Source organism: Archocentrus centrarchus, chromosome 14 (assembly GCF_007364275.1).
Source record: "Archocentrus centrarchus isolate MPI-CPG fArcCen1 chromosome 14, fArcCen1, whole genome shotgun sequence".
NCBI classification, from domain to species: Eukaryota; Metazoa; Chordata; class Actinopteri; order Cichliformes; family Cichlidae; genus Archocentrus; species Archocentrus centrarchus.
Window position 1 is genome coordinate 13,614,854 of NC_044359.1, and position 19,143 is coordinate 13,633,996.

General features: G+C 40.3%; 2 protein-coding genes and 1 non-coding gene across 6 annotated transcripts in view; 1 reads left to right on the forward strand and 2 right to left on the reverse strand.

The window, feature by feature from the left end:
• On the forward strand, positions 1-13,513 carry dpp3 (dipeptidyl-peptidase 3). Of its 3 annotated transcripts, XM_030745695.1 has the most exons (20): positions 407-450; positions 1,156-1,258; positions 2,020-2,178; positions 2,377-2,521; positions 2,638-2,727; positions 2,894-3,031; positions 3,354-3,428; positions 3,596-3,686; positions 3,772-3,902; positions 5,684-5,814; positions 6,257-6,315; positions 8,348-8,542; positions 8,628-8,740; positions 8,826-8,918; positions 9,088-9,150; positions 9,296-9,420; positions 9,868-9,988; positions 10,230-10,409; positions 11,078-11,240; positions 12,694-13,513. In XM_030745695.1, exons 3-20 carry the CDS (start codon positions 2,054-2,056, stop codon positions 12,834-12,836), a joined length of 2,181 nt encoding a protein of 726 aa, XP_030601555.1. In that variant the 5' UTR covers positions 407-450; positions 1,156-1,258; positions 2,020-2,053; the 3' UTR covers positions 12,837-13,513. The 3 variants fall into 3 exon arrangements, with proteins under 3 accessions (XP_030601553.1, XP_030601554.1, XP_030601555.1); XM_030745693.1 differs by lacking the exons at positions 407-450; positions 1,156-1,258 and adding an exon at positions 1-158; XM_030745694.1 differs by lacking the exon at positions 1,156-1,258 and having other exon boundaries at positions 299-450.
• trnas-gcu (transfer RNA serine (anticodon GCU)) lies at positions 50-131 on the reverse strand. Its single transcript has one exon. It is a non-coding gene; the product is annotated as a tRNA-Ser (tRNA).
• Positions 13,432-19,143, reverse strand: part of LOC115791579 (ras and Rab interactor 3-like) — a 6,690-nt gene continuing 978 nt past the window's right edge. Inside the window, exons 2-7 of one of the 2 annotated variants that reach the window (XM_030745697.1) lie at positions 18,848-19,072; positions 17,347-17,547; positions 17,131-17,245; positions 16,379-16,451; positions 16,189-16,280; positions 13,432-15,077 (exon numbers count right to left, since the gene is read on the reverse strand). In XM_030745697.1, coding sequence (XP_030601557.1) covers positions 13,753-15,077; positions 16,189-16,280; positions 16,379-16,451; positions 17,131-17,245; positions 17,347-17,547 — 1,806 coding nt within the window. In that variant the 5' untranslated portion in view covers positions 18,848-19,072 and the 3' untranslated portion in view covers positions 13,432-13,752. Of the gene's footprint in view, positions 15,078-16,188; positions 16,281-16,378; positions 16,452-17,130; positions 17,246-17,346; positions 17,559-18,847; positions 19,073-19,143 lie in introns of those variants that run through there. The other variant, XM_030745698.1, reaches the window with a different exon arrangement.

Genomic DNA, 19,143 nt, shown 5'->3' on the forward strand with positions numbered 1-19,143 from the left:
TATCAGGGCCGAATAATATTGAAAAACTTTCGTGTCTGTAAAATTAAATCGACGAGGATGGGATTCGAACCCACGCGTGCAGAGCACAATGGATTAGCAGTCCATCGCCTTAACCACTCGGCCACCTCGTCACATACCCTGCAAAGCCGGAGAACTTGGTAGATATACACATTAATGTGACCATTCTGTCGTGTATTTAGTGGTATAATTTAATGTGCTTGCGTTCTGCAGTTGACTGTGGTGTTCTTCACGTCTAATCTTGTTAAAATTTGCAACGTGGAAACCTTTAAAAAGTTCAGCACAGCCCCTGAGCGATTGGCTAAAGCGTCAATCAACCACGATATACAACCTGTGATTGGTTAAGGGCTGGTGCTCTCGTTGAATGAATACAGGAAGTGAGCAGCGTGAGACTGCAATTTGACGTACGCCTGAGCTAGTAACTGAATCAAGGTAACGAGTTGTTGAAATGACTTTTATCTATATATCTTTCTTATGTATCAGTTAGCAGCCAAACATGCCGAGGAAAGGCTTGCACAGTATTTGTGACTTATTGTTTTCTTGACAGAAGTCGCCGCAGAGTGTTTAAATGCAGCCGCCTTAGCATGCACGCTGGAAGCTAACGTTATTGGGTTAGCTGTAGCCGCTGTATTCATATTTATTTATAAAACGTGCACGTTCATTGCTGTCTTGCTGTTAAAAGGATGCTGATTTCAAAGGAGACACAAAGCGGGTTTCTTTTCGTGTGTATACGCTTCTCTTCATAGTAGTTACTGTAGTTTTGGCGGAAAGTGAAACAGAAAACGGGCTCGAGTAATATTAACTGATTTTGAATCTATGCCACAGTCCGATAATTCAAGGTTCACTGAACGGTCAGCACCTGTTTTCCGTACTGCAGCACTGAGCTATGAATACACTTCGGTTTATTTGGTTTTCACGCTTTGTACTCCATTTTAATCACTGCAATTCGCCTTTAAAATAATAACTTTAAAAAGCTCCAAATATGTTAAGCAGCACAATCTACTAAAGAATCAGTGTTATTTTCCAAGAGTCATTCCTATTAGTCAATTTGACAGAAACTTATTTGGGAGCTGTTAATCCTGAGGTGACTTTTTTTTTGTTTTTGTTTTTTTGTTTTTTAAATTATTGCGAACTGAGGTCCCAAGACGACAACGGTTTTATTACATGAGGAAGTCAGGAGTGGCAGAGAATAAGCGAGGGTGGTGCACGACATATATGAGGACAATGAGAGAGTGGTGAGGTAGGAGTGACAGATGGGTTCAAGGTGGGGGTGGGATTACACCAGGGATCAGCTCTGAGCCCCTTTTTTGTTTGTAGAGGTGATGGACAGGTTGACAGATGAGGTCAGGCAGGAGCCTCTGTGGGCTGTGATGTTTGCTGACAGCACTGTGTTTTATAGTAAGAGCAAGGAGCAGGTGAAGAGAACCTGGAGAGATATGCTCTGGAGAGAAGAGGAATGAGTCAGTAAGCAGGACAGAATACATGTGTGTGAAATGAGAGGGAGGTAGATGTAACAGTGAAGCTGCAAGGTATAAAGGTAGTGAAGGTAGATGATGTTCCAGTAAAGTCAGTGAACAAGTGTGTGAAGATTGATGGGTCTATCTTGAACAATATGCATCCATAATGTGAATTTGGTCAATGTTAAAGTTTTTGTGGAACAGACGCCGACGCCAAGGCTGTGACACTAGCTCGACTTTTTCTTCGAAACAGCCGAGCTAATAAGAAGTATAACATACTTTGCAATTTACACAAAATAACTATGCATAGAAATCACTTCAGTATCTGTATGAATGTTAAAATTAAGTTTTGGTGTGTTTGTTCAGTGTACAAGCTGTTCTTCTCTCCATATCCTGCATAACAGATACAGGCGTGCAAATACTTCCTGAGCACATGGTTAAAAAAATATGTACATTGTTGGTTCTAACTTGGAGCCCCTCTTTTTGTCCCACATTTCTTCCTCACATGTTTCCCTTTGGTCTTTTGCCCACTCTTTTAATCCAGTACCTTATCACCAGTTTTAACTTTCGGATTCAAGATGGTGGACTCCCAGTACTACCTCCCAAATGACATTGGAATCTCTGCACTCGACTGCAGCGAGGCCTTTCGTTTGCTTTCACCTCAGGAGAAGATGTATGCGCACTATCTGTCACGCGCGGCTTGGTAGGTTGCTAATGCAAAGATGTGGGGGTGTTAAATCAACAAGCTTGAAAATCAGCAGAGCTCCTAAATGGAAGCACTGTTGTGAAATGAAATATTTCACCTTTTTGAAAAAGCAGAAGATTTTAGTTTGTTGAAGAGTTGCTGCCCTGCTGATTTAAACAAACAAAAAAAACCCATCTGTTTGAATGTTTGTCTTAGGTATGGTGGTCTGGTAGTGCTGCTGCAGACATCCCCAGAGTCTGCAGACATCTTTGTCTTGCTACAGAGACTCTTCAGGAAGCAGACGCCTGCACAGCTGGAACAGGTCGCCACAGCAGCTGGGCTCAGCTCTGAGGAGTATCAGGTACACAGCCTCATTGTTTCTGCTGTCTCATTTCTGTCTGAACACGAGCTTTCATCCACAAACTGCTGCAATGCTGTAAGAAGTTTATTTGATATTTTCTCTTTTACAATATTCAGGCCTTTTTGGTGTATGCAGCAGGTCTGTATGCAAACATGGGCAACTACAAGTCTTTTGGAGACACAAAGTTCATCCCAAATCTGCCTAAGGTAAAAAAGAAAAAAGCCTGCAGTGCCAGTTGTAAATCAAGTATTGGTTGTGGAATGATCAAGTGTTCCAAATATAGTGAAAACTGTATTATGATGTGATTACTATTGAAAATACTGCTTCTGTGACCTGTTTTAAGCTAGCTGCATCTGTGGTATATACACCTAGGACAAGCTGAAAGCTCTGGTTTGGGCCAGCCAGGCCTTTCAGGAGCAGCCTGCTGAGATGGAGGCTCTGTGGGACAGCTGCTCATGTCTCCTCTACTCACTGGAAGACAGACAGAAACAGCTGGGGCTGGGTAACCAGGTGAGATCTGTAATCATTCAAATCCAAGTGCAGGCTAGCTGGTAAAATTAAATTAAATTAAATAGCCAATGTCTGTTACAGACAGAATAAATCTGACAAAGGTTTCTGGAACATTTATATTCTGTATCCTAAGTATCGGTTTAGGGCTGAAGCTGGAAAGGTTTGGTTCTCTTTGGCACATGTTTTGTTCTGATTTCTTATTCTTCTTCCCTTTTTTTCCAATTCCAAGATCTTATCTGCTTTTCAGGAAACCACTGAACATGATTGTGCCGTATGAGATGATGCACGCCTCACTGAGTTTATTTGTTTTTGTTTGCTTCAGGGAATTACCACCTATTTCTCAGGAAACTGCTGTCTGGAGGATGCTGAGCTGGCTCAGAAGTTCCTTGACTCAAAAGTAAGCAAGTTCACATAAAACTCAATGCTCCATTTCTCCTGTAAGAAACGGTTTCTTTTATCTACTTTACGTGACATGATAATCTCCTTCTTATAATAAATCACTTTTTAGTGTGTTTGAGTCTAATTCAGTTTATTCTTAGCTGTGTACTTGTCGTTTGTTTCTAGAAACTGTCTGCCTACAACACGCGTCTGTTTAAGAGGGAAAATGGAGGGAAAGCCTGCTATGAGGTCCGCTTGGCTTCAGCTGTGCAAAAAGGTCAAATTGCAGTTAAAAAAAAGCAAAAAGTATTCTAGTTTGTGAATTCAGTGATTTAAAGCAATACAATAAAATTGCTTCACAGACTGCGCAGTGGATGGGGAATGTGAGTCCTGCTGTGGCAGCTTCAGCTTTGAAGACAAAGAGTTCACTGTGACAAGAGGAGACTACAGTCCTCTCATGGAGAAAGTCTCCGGTTATCTTGAAAAAGCACAGGTGAGACAGCTACAGTGGGGAAAATAAGTATTTGATACACTGCCGATTTTGCAAGTTTTCCCACCTACAAAGAACGGAGAGGTCTGTAATTTCTTTTAACGTAGGTACATTTCAACTGTGAGAGACAGAATCTAAAAAAAAAAAAAAAAAAAAAATCCAGAAAATCATATTGTATGATTTTTAAATAATCAATTTTCATTTTATTGCATGAAATAGGTATTTGATCACCTATCAACCAGCAAGAATTCTGGCTCTCACAGGCCTGTTAGTTTTTCTTTAAGAAGCCCTCCTATTCTGCACTAATTACCTGTATTAATTGCACCTGTTTGAACTCGTTAACTGTGTAAAAGACACCTGTCCACACACTCAATCACACTTCAACCTCTCCACCATGCCCACGACCAAAGAGCTGTCTAAGGACACCATGGACAAAATTGTAGACCTGCACAAGGCTGGGATGGGCTACAGGACAATAGGCAAGCAGCTTGGTGAGAAGGCAACAGCTGTTGGTGCAATTATTAGAAAATGGAAGAAACACAAGACTGTCAGTCTTCCCTGGTCTGGGGCTCCATGCAAGATCTCACCTCGTGGGGTAAGCATGATTCTGAGAGAGGTCAGGAATCAGCCGAGATCTACACGGGGGGACCTGGTCAATGACCTGAAGAGAGCTGGGACCACAGTCTCAGAGATGACCGTTAGTGACACACAATGCAGTCATGGATTAAAATCCTTTAGCTCACACCAGCACATGTCCAGGCCTGTTTGAAGTTCGTCAGTGACTATCTGGATGATCCAGAGGAGGCATGGGAGAAAGTCATGTGGCCAGATGAGATCAAAATAGAGCTTTTTAGTATCAACTCCACTCGCCATGTTTGGAGGCAGAAGAAGGATGAGTACAACCCCAAGAACACAACCGTGAAGCATGAGGGTGGAAACATCATACTTTAGAGGTGCTTTTCTGCAAAGGGGACAGGACGACTGCACCGTATTGCAGGGAGGATGGATGGGGTTGTGTATCACGAGATTTTGGCCAACAACCTCCTTCCCTCAGTAAGAGCACTGAAGATGGGTCATAGCTGGGTCTTCCAGCAATGACAATGACCTGAAACACACAGCCAGGGCAACTAAGGAGTGGCTCTGTAAGAAGCATTTCAAGGTCCTGGAGTGGCCTAGCCAGTCTCCAGACCTGAACCCAATAGAAAATGTTTGGAGGGAGCTGAAACTCAATGTTGCCCGGTGACAGCCATGAAATCTGAAAGATCTGGAGAAGATCTGTATGGAGGAGTGGTCCAAAATCCTGCTGCAGTGTGTGCCAACTTGGTCAAGAACTACGGGAAATGTCTGACCTCTGTAATTGCAAACAAAGGTTTCTGTACCAAATATTAAGTTCTGTTTTTCTATTGTATCAAATACTTATTTCATGCAATAAAATGCACATTAATTATTTAAAAATTGTACAGTGTGATTTTCTGGATTTTTTTTTTCTCTAGATTCTGCCTCTCACAGTTGAAATGTACCTATGATTAAAAAATTAGACCTCTCCATTCAGCAGTGTATCAAATACTTATTTTCCCCACTGTAAGAATACAGTGGTGTATGGAGGCAATGTTTGGAGCTTACAAGAATGTGCATTTTACAATTTTGTTCTAAAACAAAGTTAAGTTCATAAAATACCAGTAATTATGGCCCACTATCATCACAAGGAGGGTATGAGTGAATGACCACCAAAGAAAAAAAATGTTTCCGTCCAAGTTCTACTTTTGTTTATGAATATGTTACAGGCCTATGCTGCCAATGAGAACCAGAGGAAGATGCTTGAAGAGTACAGACGCAGCTTCACCTTAGGCTCAGTTGAAGCCCACAAAGAGGGCTCGCGCTACTGGATTAAAGACAAGGGGCCAATTGTGGAGAGGTGAGCCCACTGATATCTGCGGTCCACCATGAAGGTTGTTGCATCATCCAGTTCGTTCTTGGCTTAGAGATCTGTTGAGCTGAAGTGAGGTGGTTGTTAGTATTCTGACATTTTGCTTTACATTAATGACATGCTCATGAACGTCAGAAAGTGGCTTGACTTGTTTTTTTTAGCACAGTTTAAATGCAGGTGTTTTTAACTTTGTGTGCTACACTGTGAAATTGATTTATTTGTATCTGGAGAGATCTGAGAAAGCTTCTCTTCCTTATAAATCTAGTATAAGTCTTATATATCTCTCACTTCTTCACCTCCTTAAGTTCATTTGAACCTTTGTACTCAGTATTGAATACTTCTCTCTTTCATTAACCTCCATAACCTTTTTCTCCCTGCTCTTTACTCCTCATTACCCCTTCATTTCCTCCCTGGTCTTGCCTTCTTTCAGTTATATAGGTTTCATCGAGAGCTACAGAGACCCGTTTGGCTCCAGAGGAGAGTTTGAAGGTAACTGCCAAGCTGATCAAGAAGCATGATATTACCATGCTTGCTGGTGTGCAGGCTGTAATCCTATGGCTCTCTCCAGGTTTTATTTCCTGTGGGTTGGCTAAGCTGCTTAGAACTGTTACTTAAATAGATGGACTCAGCATCTCCAGTAGATACATTTCTGTGTTTTGTCCTATGTTGGTCTTTGAGGGACACGTGATGGAATGGATGATGTTTAGTACTCGAAAATGAGAAAGTATTACATATTCTTATTCCCTATTCCATATTCTGCTTTTCTTTATTTTCTGTTACATATTTAATGTTTAAAAATCTGGATCCAAATTATAAAAATGTCCAAGTAATCCTTATGAATCCCTGTCAGTTTCAGACTTCACCCCTACTCTTGGCTCTGTGAGCTGCCAGTGAGAGTGGATATCTCTTATATGGCCATTTCAGGCACATGCCCATCAGCAGAAATTTGCCTTAAAGGGAGGGAGAAAGGGGGCTAAAGCAACTTGTTTCAGACAGTGGAAAAACTGAGTGCGTGCACCAAGGCCCAGTATAACATGAAGAATAATTACTTTGAACTGTGAGTCATGCAAAGCTACTCCAGTAGAGTCCAAGAATAAAAATACAGAGCTGGAAATAAGCATAACAAGTTAATAAGTGACCACGAGTCCAGGATAATAGCATGTTTTATACACATTGTTTGGAACTTCAGATGATTAAAAACTTATTTAGGCAGCACTGCTGCTTTACTGCAGGATGGTGTCCTCCATAGTCTTTGCGGCAGAGACACAATTTTTTGCAGTTTTGCTTCAGTACATGACCACAGTCGATTGTAAATCAAAACAATATGTGATTGAAGCAGACTTTCAGCTTTAACGTAAGGGGTTTAAAAAAGAAAAAATCAACATGAACAGTTTTAGAATTGCAGCCATTTTTATACACATTACCTCATTTTCAGAGGTTCAGAATTAATGGGACGCACTAACATAAATCTAAATATAAGTATTTTTAATACTTGGATAGGGGAAAAAATCTTTGTCCCCTATTTTCAGAGGCTCAAAATTAATTGGACAATTGAATGATGAGCAATTGGCCAGGTGAGGCCTGCTCCCTTGATTCATGTCAAATGTAGCACACATATTATCTGAATTTGATTAAAAGTGTTGAATTTGTATTTTATAGCTTTTCACTGTAGTTTTAATGTAATACAAATACATTCCACGTTTAAGAAAAACAACTTCACAACATCTAACCAAGCCAAGAACACTCTTGAACAGGTAGTTGTATCACTGTCATAGGCTACAATCACGACACAGATGTAAATACAGAGAGTTTAAAACAAGGTGCAAACCACTAACCAGACTCAAGACCAGGAAGGCCAGATTAGCCTGCAGAGTTCTGTTTAAAAAAAAATATATATATATATCATTGGACAGATGAAACCAAGATAAACTTGTACTGGAATGATAGGGAAAAGAAAAGTATGGCGAAGGAGAGAAGCAGCTCATGATCTGAAGCATACACATCTGTTAAACATGATGGAGGCAGCATTATGGTATGGGGATGTATGGCTGCCAGTGGTGCCGAGTCACTAGTGTTTATTGATGATGTGTCTGCTGATAGAAGCAGCAGGATCAAAGGTCCAGCAGAGCATCTCAAGGGAGGAAACACAACATTTTGTAATGTCATGGACATTATTTCTAGACTTGAGGCAGACATTGGCCACAAAGTTAGTTTTTTTTTTTCATTTAAAAAGAGACTTTATATTTAGGCTTATGTTAGTATGTCCCATTAATTTTGAACCTCTGAAAATGAGGGGTTGTAAATAAAAATGTCTGTAATTCTTAAACAGTTTGTAAAACCCCTTAAATTAAAGCTGAAAGTATGCACTTCAATCACATATTGATTGTTTGCTTTAAAATCCACTGTGGTGGTGTACAGAGGCAAAACTGCTGCACAAAGAAGTCAAGTTTTTTTTTTTGTTTTTTGTTTTTTTACAGTTGATTTGATTTCCTGTGTTTGTGGTTGTTTGGTGCTGTTTTAGGTTTTGTGGCTGTTGTGAACAAAGCAATGAGCGAGCGTTTCGCCAAACTGGTGAGTTCAGCAGAAGTCTTGCTTCCTGAGTTGCCTTGGCCCCGGGAGTTTGAGAAGGACACCTTCCTTAAACCAGACTTCACCTCACTGGACGTTCTCACCTTCGCCGGGAGTGGAATACCAGCTGGCATTAATATCCCCAACTGTACGTTTGCAGATATCTCTCAGCTGACTCCGACTAAGTTACAGCATCACACTTATGTATTTGTTTTTTTTTTTCCTTTTCATAGACGATGACATCAGACAGTCAGAGGGCTTTAAAAATGTGTCACTCGGCAACGTGCTTGCTGTAGCCTATGCAACGCAAAAAGAAAAACTAACCTTCCTGGAAGAGGAAGACAAGGTATTTTATACATTTTCCTGTTTCTCTTAAACACCAGCTCCCACGTTTGCACGATAATATCTCCTGATTCCTCCTTTTGCTCTAGGATTTGTTTATCAAGTGGAAGGGCCCATCGTTTGAGGTGCAGGTTGGACTTCATGAGCTGTTGGGTCACGGAAGTGGCAAGCTGTTCGTGCAGGTCAGTCAGACATGCTGCTGCTGTACGCTTGTGTTTACTTACTGTGGTGTGTTAAGAGCAACAGATATTGTTGATTCCTTTGTGCTAAATGTTTCACTCAGTGCTTTGCGCTGTAATTATCAGTGAGTGAATCTCATTTTTCCATTGTGCCCTCGATCTCCATCCGTAGAATGACAAGGGCAAGTTCAACTTTGACCAAAGTAAGGTGGTCAACCCAGAGACTGGTGAACCGGTGAGTTTGTTTTTGTGTGCACATTGCTGTCTGGCCTTCAAATCTCATGGCCATTTTTTTTTCTTTTTTTTTTTTTTTTTTATGCTTTAGGTTTTTCCGTTGGTAGGGAAAAAAAGAAAACTTAATATGTAAATGTTCCTTTCAGGTGTCCAGCTGGTATCGGGGCAGCGAGACTTGGGACAGTAAATTCTCCACGATTGCGTCTACTTATGAAGAATGCCGCGCTGAGTGCGTCGGACTCTATTTGTGTCTCAACAAACAAGTGCTCAGGTATGTCATACAGTGTATCTTGAGTTAAATATACATTATACATATTAAACAAACTTAAACGTCTCATATGGGAACCACCTTAAACATCAGTCAATAGGGTGAAATTTTAGATTTCTCCAGCTGGGAAAATATTTGGGACTGCAGGAGCCTTTTGGGACCCAAAACAAAAGCCTTAAATCTATTTAAATATGTCCACTACTGAGCAAAACAAAAATGGCAGCCAACAGAAATATTGCTCACTTTATTTATGTTTGGAAACCTTTAAGCAGCCATTCACTTCATTTTTACTGTTATTTTTCAGTCTTGGTCTAGTTTGTTGAAATTTAAACAATTCTGATGTAATTAAGGACCTTCTAAAATAAACACAAGTGGTTTGGAGTCATTATTATTTATGTTCAAGAGTGTAGTTGATTCTCTGTGGTTAACCTTTGTGTCTTTCTGTCCCAGTATTTTTGGCCACGAGGGACAGGATGCAGACGATGTGGTGTACATCAACTGGCTCAGCATGGTCAGAGCTGGACTTCTGGGCCTGGAATTCTACACACCTGAGAGCAAGAGCTGGAGACAGGTCATTTGTTTGCTCAACGAGTAACTTTTCTCTTACAAGTGGTCTCTTTTCCCTCCTTACATATCATTTATAGAGCTCCAGAGATGCATAGTGCTGGGTGAACAGTCTGTACAAATTATTCTGTTTTTTGTTTTTGTTTTTGTTTTTTTTATACATTAGTTGGCAGTAAATCTGTTTTTTATGAGCATCAAGGGGTGTGAACAGTATGTCACGTGTATGTGGCATTATGTGTTTGCATCAGGCTCACATGCAGGCCCGATTCGTCATCCTACGTGTTCTGCTGGAGGCTGGGGAGGGCCTGGTGGGCCTGGAGGAAGTAACAGGACAGGATGGCAAGCCTGATGCACGAATTACACTGGACCGAAGCAAGATCCACACTGTGGGCAAGAACGCCATCCATAGGTTCCTCTGTAAACTGCAGGTAATCAATATATCTCCAATTAATAGAGACAAATATAAAAAGGAAACTTTTCATTTAAAAAATGTAAATGATTCACTGGAGCCAATTTGATAGCTTCATAAACAACTAACCCACTGTCCATTCCTTTCTTTTCTCATTAAAATCAGAGCCACAATTTTGATTACCAGTTCAGTGTTTATGTACATTTTTTTGCAAGCGAGTTTCGTTATGACTTACTACATTTGGATTTTGGTTTGAGAACAATTAAATGAGTCAAACTTGGGGTTTCGTGACTTGTCATTGTTATTTCTTAATATTTTAATTAATTTTTGGTTTAATTAATTGAAAATGTTTATTAGTAGGGTCTGAAATTAAAACATAAAATTTAACTTCACAATATTAAAACGGTCCAGGTTGCTGTAATCCTCTCTGTCATTGTTTGACTCTAGTGTGGAAATACTGTTACTAGACTACTTCAATGCTGTGCTGTTAGCCTAAGTATAAATAATTTATACAGTAGAAAAGCTTAATAACAACTTGGTGTAAAAAAATAAAATTTAATGCCAGCTTTATTGGACATATTATAACTTGATCCAAACTTTCTACTTATGTGTACTCTGAGCCATCATTGCTTAATTCACCCAGTATGCTGTTTAAACTGATTCCACAGTTTGTAAACTGATTTGTAGGTCTTTAAGTCGACGGCAGATGTGGAAGGAGGCAGGGCGCTCTATGACCGCTACTCCACCGTCGGCGACACTGGCGCTCACAACTTCTTGCGCCTGCGTGAGACGGTTCTGCTGAGGAAGGAGGATCGCAAGATGTTTGTTCAAGCCAACACCAGAATCAGCGGTACGCAGATGAATCTGTTTTAGCAGAGTGGTGTCTGATTTTGATACCCTGTGGTCTAGTTTTCACTCCCATGCAAACTTAAGACGTGTAATGAACAGGTGAGAGAAAAAAAATCGATACCACATATTATCGCGATATTTTCTGTAGCGATAATGTATCGATACAGAGAAACCAAATATTGATATTTTATTAAATAAATTTAAAATACTCAGGGAATACTATGAACAAGAGGGCTCTTCTCATGCTCCACTGTCCTGAGATAATTTTAGCCAATTAAACTTACTTTAAATTGGCTCAGCTGAAAAGCCATCCAACACCTAACACACTTAGCTTGACAAATGTACTTCCTAATTCAGAGGAAGCTAATGGCTCAGTCACACGAGTAAAAACTAAGAGAGCAACCTCCTTGGGTCTACCAAAGAAAATTCAGTGATGGATTGCAACTTGTGGTGACTAAATGGTGACCAGAGCTTGAGTGTGTTGCACACTCAGGACCAATTTTGATTGCAGACTGTTTCATCCTATCAGGCAAACAGTCACAGTCCGACCTGGACTGGCTGCAGTCACTCTCGGAGAGCTTGTCGAAAGTTGGCAAATAATTGCTATCAAATTTATAAATGCAGACAGAACGCCAACGTGTTGCCGTCAGTCTGAATGAGTTTTTATCAGTGAGCACAACTCGAGGGGACTTGACTCAACTAGCTGGTTGTATTCTGGGTATATTCCTGTAGAACAGGAAGGTTGCTAAGTGCAGATGTAATGGTTAAATGTGAATTTCTGTCTCTGTAGATGGCAAACAGATATGAGTTTTGATGATTTGTCACAGTTATTTGCTGTATTATTAGAAACAGGTTATGCATAATTGACAACTTGACCCGATTCAGTTGCATGCTGTTATCAGACTGATAGACTGTCTGACTCCATCTTATGACAGGTTTTAGTGACAGTGTTGGTATGCTTGATGATCTCATTTTGCAGACAACTTTATCTTATTGGATAAAAACAGATACTGAGAGAGTTTAACTTTGAGGACACAATTTTTAGTCGAAAAAAGTGGATAATTGCAATGTGTGTTATTGCAATACTCAGCATATTGCAAAATGCTCAAAATCACAATATCGTATCATGAGTGAAATATTGTGATAATATTGTATTGTGGGGTGACTGACTCTCCCTTCTATTAATGAATGAAAAAGGTCATTATGCCCCTCCATATTACCCCAGGTTTTATTTGGATACCCCCAAAACATCCCTTCTTGGAGTTTGCTTAAAGACCACTGGTGCCAAGTTGGTATTGGCACTACTTCATCATTACACAGAAGTATTAATAATAGCATTAAAAATATTTGCTGTTCAACTTTTTTTTGTGACATACAGAAGTTATACATGCATACAAACAATTAGTCCTGTTCTGTCAAAGTTAATATTCAGTCAGTGTATGTTTGATTACCAGGTGCCAGCGTTGAGCTGGTGGAATATGAAGGCAGCGCCGCAGGTTTAATTCGCTCCTTTACCGAGCGCTTCCAGGACGACGCAGAGCAGCTGGAGTCCAACCTGCTGGAGCTGAACAAACAAGACGCTCCCTGCTGGTGTTGATGTATGGATGGACGATCTGCTCCATAATTTTCAAAACTTACCAACAGAAATCTGATTTTTTTTGTTGTTGTTGTTTTACTGTATGCAATAGCAGACTGATTCTTTCTTACATCAAATAAAGCCATAAGAGCAGATCAGACCATATCTGCTACATACGCCAGCCACAACTTTTCAAGCACCAACTCTGATTATTAAAGCACTCTGATTCAGTGTCAGGTCTGTTTCTGATGATAATTATCTGATACAATAAGTGAGATGATTATTAATAAATCGTCGCTCTTGTAGATGCACTTAGGAAACTTTATCTTAATGACAAGAACTCAGTTAAACCAATGCATTTAAAAATGATTCCTGCAAAAATAAATAAATAAAAATTGGTTTTACAAATCTTAACAAGATCATCATTATTGCAACTTAAAGTGATTGAAGTGAATGCTTTTTATGGTCAACTCTTGGCTAAAGATTTTAAAGTCTTTACACCTGGTCCTTTAAGTTTACCGTCCATTTTCGTGTTAATGATTTGAGAAGTTTAGACTGTTAACTAAGGCAAAGTAATACTTAATGCTATTTTTGCGAGGTTTGGTATAAAGGCATCATGGATTAGTGTTGTTGCTCTTTCTGGAGAGCTGAGAAATCTCTCAAAATAAGAATTTTGCTGTTGAATCTACACAAATAAAAATGTCTTTGATAAGATCTGTGTAGTATTTTTATTTCCTGCCAGAATCATAACAGGTTCAATTTTCATGAATTTGCTCACTTGTTCACACAATCATTGTGAAGAAACGACTGGCATCCCATCAGGTTGTTTTATTGTATTAAAATAAATAGGGTGGCAGTCAAGTCACCCTATCCTATGCTAAGTGATTCCAATGATTAATGATGATCTAATTGAGAGGCAGTTTAACATGTTTGTTTGCTAGATGCTTGTACCATCGGCCTGTTTGTCGAGTGGGTGAGGTTGAGTCTCCGCTGTTTCTTCAAGACTGCTGAAGGAACTGCAGCTCTCCGTGTCATTTACAGTAGCAGCATTCATCTGTAACACCAAGTCATTTTCCTCCTCTTCCCTCTTTTTGTACAGATCTTTAGTCTCTCCATTTTTGTCTATATTTTCATTCATTTCTGCTCCCTCCTTTTTTTCAGCTTCACCATCTGTTCTCAGCTTATCTGGTGTTGAAGGAGTAGAACATGTATCGCTGGCTTGTTCTATCAGTGGAGAGTGCTGGGAAGTGAAGGGAGAGTGAGAGTAGGGGACCTTAGGAGAAAGAGATGGGGAGTGATAAGGAGAATGGGAGGGAGAAAGGTTGGGTGAGTCATTAGGAGAGAGAGAAGTGGAAACCTTGGGGGATAAAGAAGGGGAATGATAAGGTGAAAGAGAGGGAGACACACCAGGAGAGTCATGAAGAAACAGGGATGGAGACATTTTGGGCAAAAGAGCAGGTGGCATGGGAGAAACTGATGGGGACATGTAAGGAGAGAGTGAGGCACAATTAGAGAAACTGATCATTGCTGAGGGTTTCATGTAGTCTGAGTCTTCTGGGAGATGCTGAGCTGCAGCCTCCTCTTCTTTCACTCCTTTACTTTGTCCTGCTTCCATCTGCTGCTCCTGCATTTCAAGCTGGATGTGAGGAGGTGCTGATGGAGGCTGCACTTGAGCATCGCTGGGATTGTTCTGCATTACAGGCCGGGGTTGGGCGTCTTTAGCTGGAGGATAAATCTGAGCAGCTTGGCCTTCACTCAGCTGAAGTGTTTCTTGTCCCCCTTTCTGGGCTTTACATCTCCCCTTGCTTTTTGGTATCAAAGGTGGCGGAGGTGGTGGATCAATCGGGGGTGACAGCATGGTCGAAGTCTCTGTGGAAACCCGAACCTTGTGGCTGTGTTTAAAAATGTGCCGTCTGGAAAAAGTGCTCTGAGACTGCAAGAAAAGAGGGTTGATGAAACAGAGAGCACCCAGGCCAGAGCCACAATCCAGCTCTGAGGGACTACGAGTCGTGATTGGACAAAACTCGTGGAACAAGGTGGGCCTTAAAGCCGGTTTCTGGGCGGCAGCGTCTGATTCAGGTGCCGATTTGAACTGGTTGTCTGAGTCTGATTGTGGCGCTGAGTCAGATGGAGCTGCAGAGCTCGTCTGTGGTGCAGACATGGGCAAGGCTGACGTTGCAACATCTGGCTGCTTCTCCTCAGCTTTTCTGGGCTTAGGTATCTCCCGTGGCCCACGGACATTTAGATGGGAACTCCAAAATTCTATACAACAAAATACATGTTTTGGTTATTTTAATAAGACTCATTATAACCATCATTTACTGAGATTAGGGATTTATCAGCATGCCTCATAAAAACAGCCATTTACTCATGTTTCCTAATAGATTTTTAATTGATATTTTATACATAAATGAATTAAGAAATTAGTGGAGGAAAGAAAAGATACACCTACACAACATTCCCCCAGTGCTTGTTTGCTAACCTGCAGCTGGGAGGTAATTAATGACATACTTAAATAAATCCTTTAAGACCAAAGTAGGGCTGCAACTAATGACTATTTTGATAGTCGATTAGACATCAACTATTGAAATGACTAATCGGATTATGAATCACATAATTAGGAAATTGCACTTATTTAGCTATCAGCTTTTACATTTAGCATAAGGTTATTTAAAATGTGACAGTAAACATGGAAGATGAATACTTCATTCAAAAATTTTAATCAGGTTTGCTGCTGATATAAATTTAATGGTCCATTTTTCCAACCATAAAAAAATATATATATAGTACTTTTTTTTTCCCTGTAAAACAAAAGTTGGCACAGTTTCACCAGTATCCGCCATGACTAAACTTGCCGCTGAATGCTATCAGGTCTTTAAGTCTGACATCATTTCCGGGTCCAAATGCTCCTAAATAAACAGCAATGGCATAACCAGTGACTGTTCACTATTAAAGATGATTGTAACATACCTTATCAACTGCAGCCATTTCCGCTTCTCTTTCTCATCGGTAAAATGACAGCTGAGTGTACTTTTTTCGAGTGGGATTGGTTAAAACAACTGGGGACACAGCATTGCGGTATATTGATCACGTGACAGTTTGGACCCGGAAATGGAATTCCACGCCATCACTTAACAACCGGATTGCGCATGTGTGAAGCTCGCCAGAGATAGACGGACAGGAAGACGTCTCACTCCGTTAAAAAAAAAAATCATCAGTAATAAAAAACGACTATTATCGACAATTCGTCATCAACTATTTTTATTGTCGATTATTGTCGACAATGTCGACTAATCGTTGCAGCCCTAGACCAAAGTACGTGAAGTTGTGCATGTTACAAAATCTGCTATCGGGAAACAAGAAAATAACCAACCTATTCCCATATGTGAGATGGACTCGAGCTCTTTGTGCGATGTTGCCTTTGCTATGGCTTCAGGAAGCTCCAAAGGGAAAGGTAACACATCTCTGAGAATAACATGCAGTAATCAACTTGAAAAAGGTTGATGGGACAAAATTGATCACAAAAAATAGAAAAGAAGAGAACGAGGAAGACAACATTTTACCTGCTGACACAGTAAAAGGAAATTAGTTTGGGGACATCTGGAAAGCTGATGGCTGAAGTCTCCAGAGACAGAGCTGCAGGTGAAAAAAATTCAAATGTCAGAGATGTTTAGTGAGAGGGAAGGTAGCTGGTATTAATAATGTGGTTTCTGTGAGGCATTATTGACTGGAATATTGGGTCTATGGTCTGGAGTGTTAAATTAGTTTAAAATGAGGCACAATGAAAGGCGTCTTAGTTTTGATCTGAATGTTAGCTGCAACCATGTGTAAGTACATAAATTATAGTGTACAGTATACTTATACTATACTGATTTAAAGGTACCCACTGTCTGATATTTAACTATACTACCTTCAGAATGAAAATACATTTTAAAGCTAGATTAAAGAAGACTTGTAAACTAATCCTTTTATAGAATGCTTGATAATATTATAATCATGATCAGTATTTTTTTTTTCCAAATCTGCTTAATTAAATAATAAAGTCATCAAACATATAGTGTACCTTGTCAAAAGAATACAATTAAAGAAAATGTTGATTTACGATTATATCCAACACAGAGATACAGTGATGTGAAAAAGTAGTTGTCTGAAACATGTAAGTGTGACAAATATGCAAAAAAAAATAAATAAATAAATTTTAAAAAATCAGGAAGGGGGTAAATCCTTTCACAACACTGTATTTTAAATGTTAACATGCTATCCCAAAGTGTGAGTGGACTCTTCTAAAGACTGAGTGTTCAGGTAATGCTCTTACTGCCTTGCTCCTCCCTGATGCCAAACTGCTGAACAAACGATGGCACACTGTCATCCGTCAAACGCACACAGAGCACATTTCTTTGGGACGTGCGAGACTTTCGCACCAGGAAAGTCTGCAGGACAACACAACTGATTACTGAGTGCAATTGTAAGTGTGTGAGAAAAAGTAAGAGAGAAACTGAGCATGAACGTGGGTTATGTGTGTGTCTCGGACCCCAGGAGGTTCCCTCTGCAGTATGTGCAGTGCTGTGGCAGGGTTGATTGATAGCTGGAGCCAGACAGGAACTGTAAGCAGGAGACGGTCCAGCACGCTGATGTTTTTCAGGGATCCCTGTCCCCTCTGATGCAATAGCTTGCGTTCCGATGGTTGGGTGGGCTCTGGGAAATCATACAGAGGCTCTTCTTGCTGTGCCATCTAAACACACACTAACATAGTTACTGTACTTCAAATCACCATACAGTCCATACCTGTCAAGTCTCCCGTTTTGGCCGGGAAATTCCCGTATTTTACCCCTCTGTCCCGGCGTCATCCCGTATTTTTATTTTCCCGTATTTTCAGTTTTGACCTCAGTTAGGCTCAGTGTTGCCAACTTAGCTTCTTTTTTCTTTTTCTTTTCTTTTTTTTTTTTGCCCCATAAAGCGATATAGAGACAGCGAAATCCCCCGCTGTCATTATGTTTTGTGTACATAAATCCTTCTTACTGTTTTGTACGCTTTGGCATCGCTCAGACCTCACTTTGTCTCCACCCTCCAACCCTCGACCCTCACTTAAACACCGAGCCTGCCTACCCGCTCCCTCCTCTCCCATCCCCGGTCCTCGCTTCGACCTTTATCAACCTTTGAGACAGGCGACAGCGAGTTTTCTTCCACATGTCGGCAACAGTGGCCCAGATAAAGGAGGAGGGTTGAATGTAGCTAGCAGTCTCACCCCACAGTGTTTTCATTAAATTTGATATTCTAACATTAAACAATACGGGACAAAATTGATCTATGTAATGTGGGTCTAGGCAAAGCATTAAAGTTATTAAGTTATTTCATAAAGTTTATTTGTAGTTCTAAACATATTTATGCTGTTTTTTTTCCTTCACTTTTTGTCTCTCCAAAGATATTTTTCCTCTCTTCTGCAGCCTCGATTGCAACTACAGTACATCCAAATGTACAATTATGTAAATTAGGTGATGCCGTCATATAGTAACCTCTATTTTCAGCAGCGGAAAATTTCCCGTATTTTTAAATACATAACTTGACAGGTATGATACATTCTCACAATGCTCATAATGGTAATGGCATGATTCCGTATCACTGTCGTAACAGAAAGATGAATTGAGACTGCTGCACACCAACAGGGACACACACCTGTATAATAAATCTGCCTGGATTGGACCGGCAAGTCCAGACCTAGCAAAGCACAGTAGCTCAGACAGAGCTTAAATGAAATAGCAGCCTATGGGGAACATCTTTAAACTACAGGCCCAACAAAAGCAAACAAAAACGCCACAACAATCACTGATCCACTTGTTCTTATTAATATGAACACATCAATAGATTGAATCTGACCGCAGCCTATACATGTCAATATCTGTCTGGATTCGCTGCGTGCATTTCTCAAAAGCCTGCACATTTCCTCCGCAGTCTTCTTGTGTTACAATCATGTAATTATGTGTCACAACACGCTCATTTTATTTTCACACAACCAACTTGAATTGTGTAGCTACCTCTCTGCTCCGAGTCTTCTTCTTGTATCACCTCCGGATCCACCTTATGATCGCATGCTTCGTGTTCTTCCACCAGCTTTATACTACGATGAAAAGTTCACTTCTTTTTCACTCTGACCTGCCATGACGTGCGCTCTCAAATCCAGAGATGCCTTCTTTTGCTCCTCCTTCTCTCCCGCCTGATCTCACCTGGAAATCCACGTCATCCCGACGTCAGGCGCCAGACTCACGTGTCCAGATTCAAAAATTAGTACATTTGTCTTATGCCTCATTATGACGTTACTCTGTAGTTAATT

What these genes read in the sequence shown, in the direction of transcription:
- dpp3 (XM_030745693.1), top strand. Translation starts at nt 58, where the DNA reads ATGGGATTCGAACCCACGCGTGCAGAGCACAATGGATTAGCAGTCCAT. An exon ending in TCCTGGAAGAGGAAGACAAG is followed by an intron (nt 8,741 to 8,825) that starts GTATTTTATACA and finishes CTTTTGCTCTAG; the next exon opens with GATTTGTTTATCAAGTGGAA. An exon ending in AGAGCAAGAGCTGGAGACAG is followed by an intron (nt 9,989 to 10,229) that starts GTCATTTGTTTG and finishes TGTTTGCATCAG; the next exon opens with GCTCACATGCAGGCCCGATT.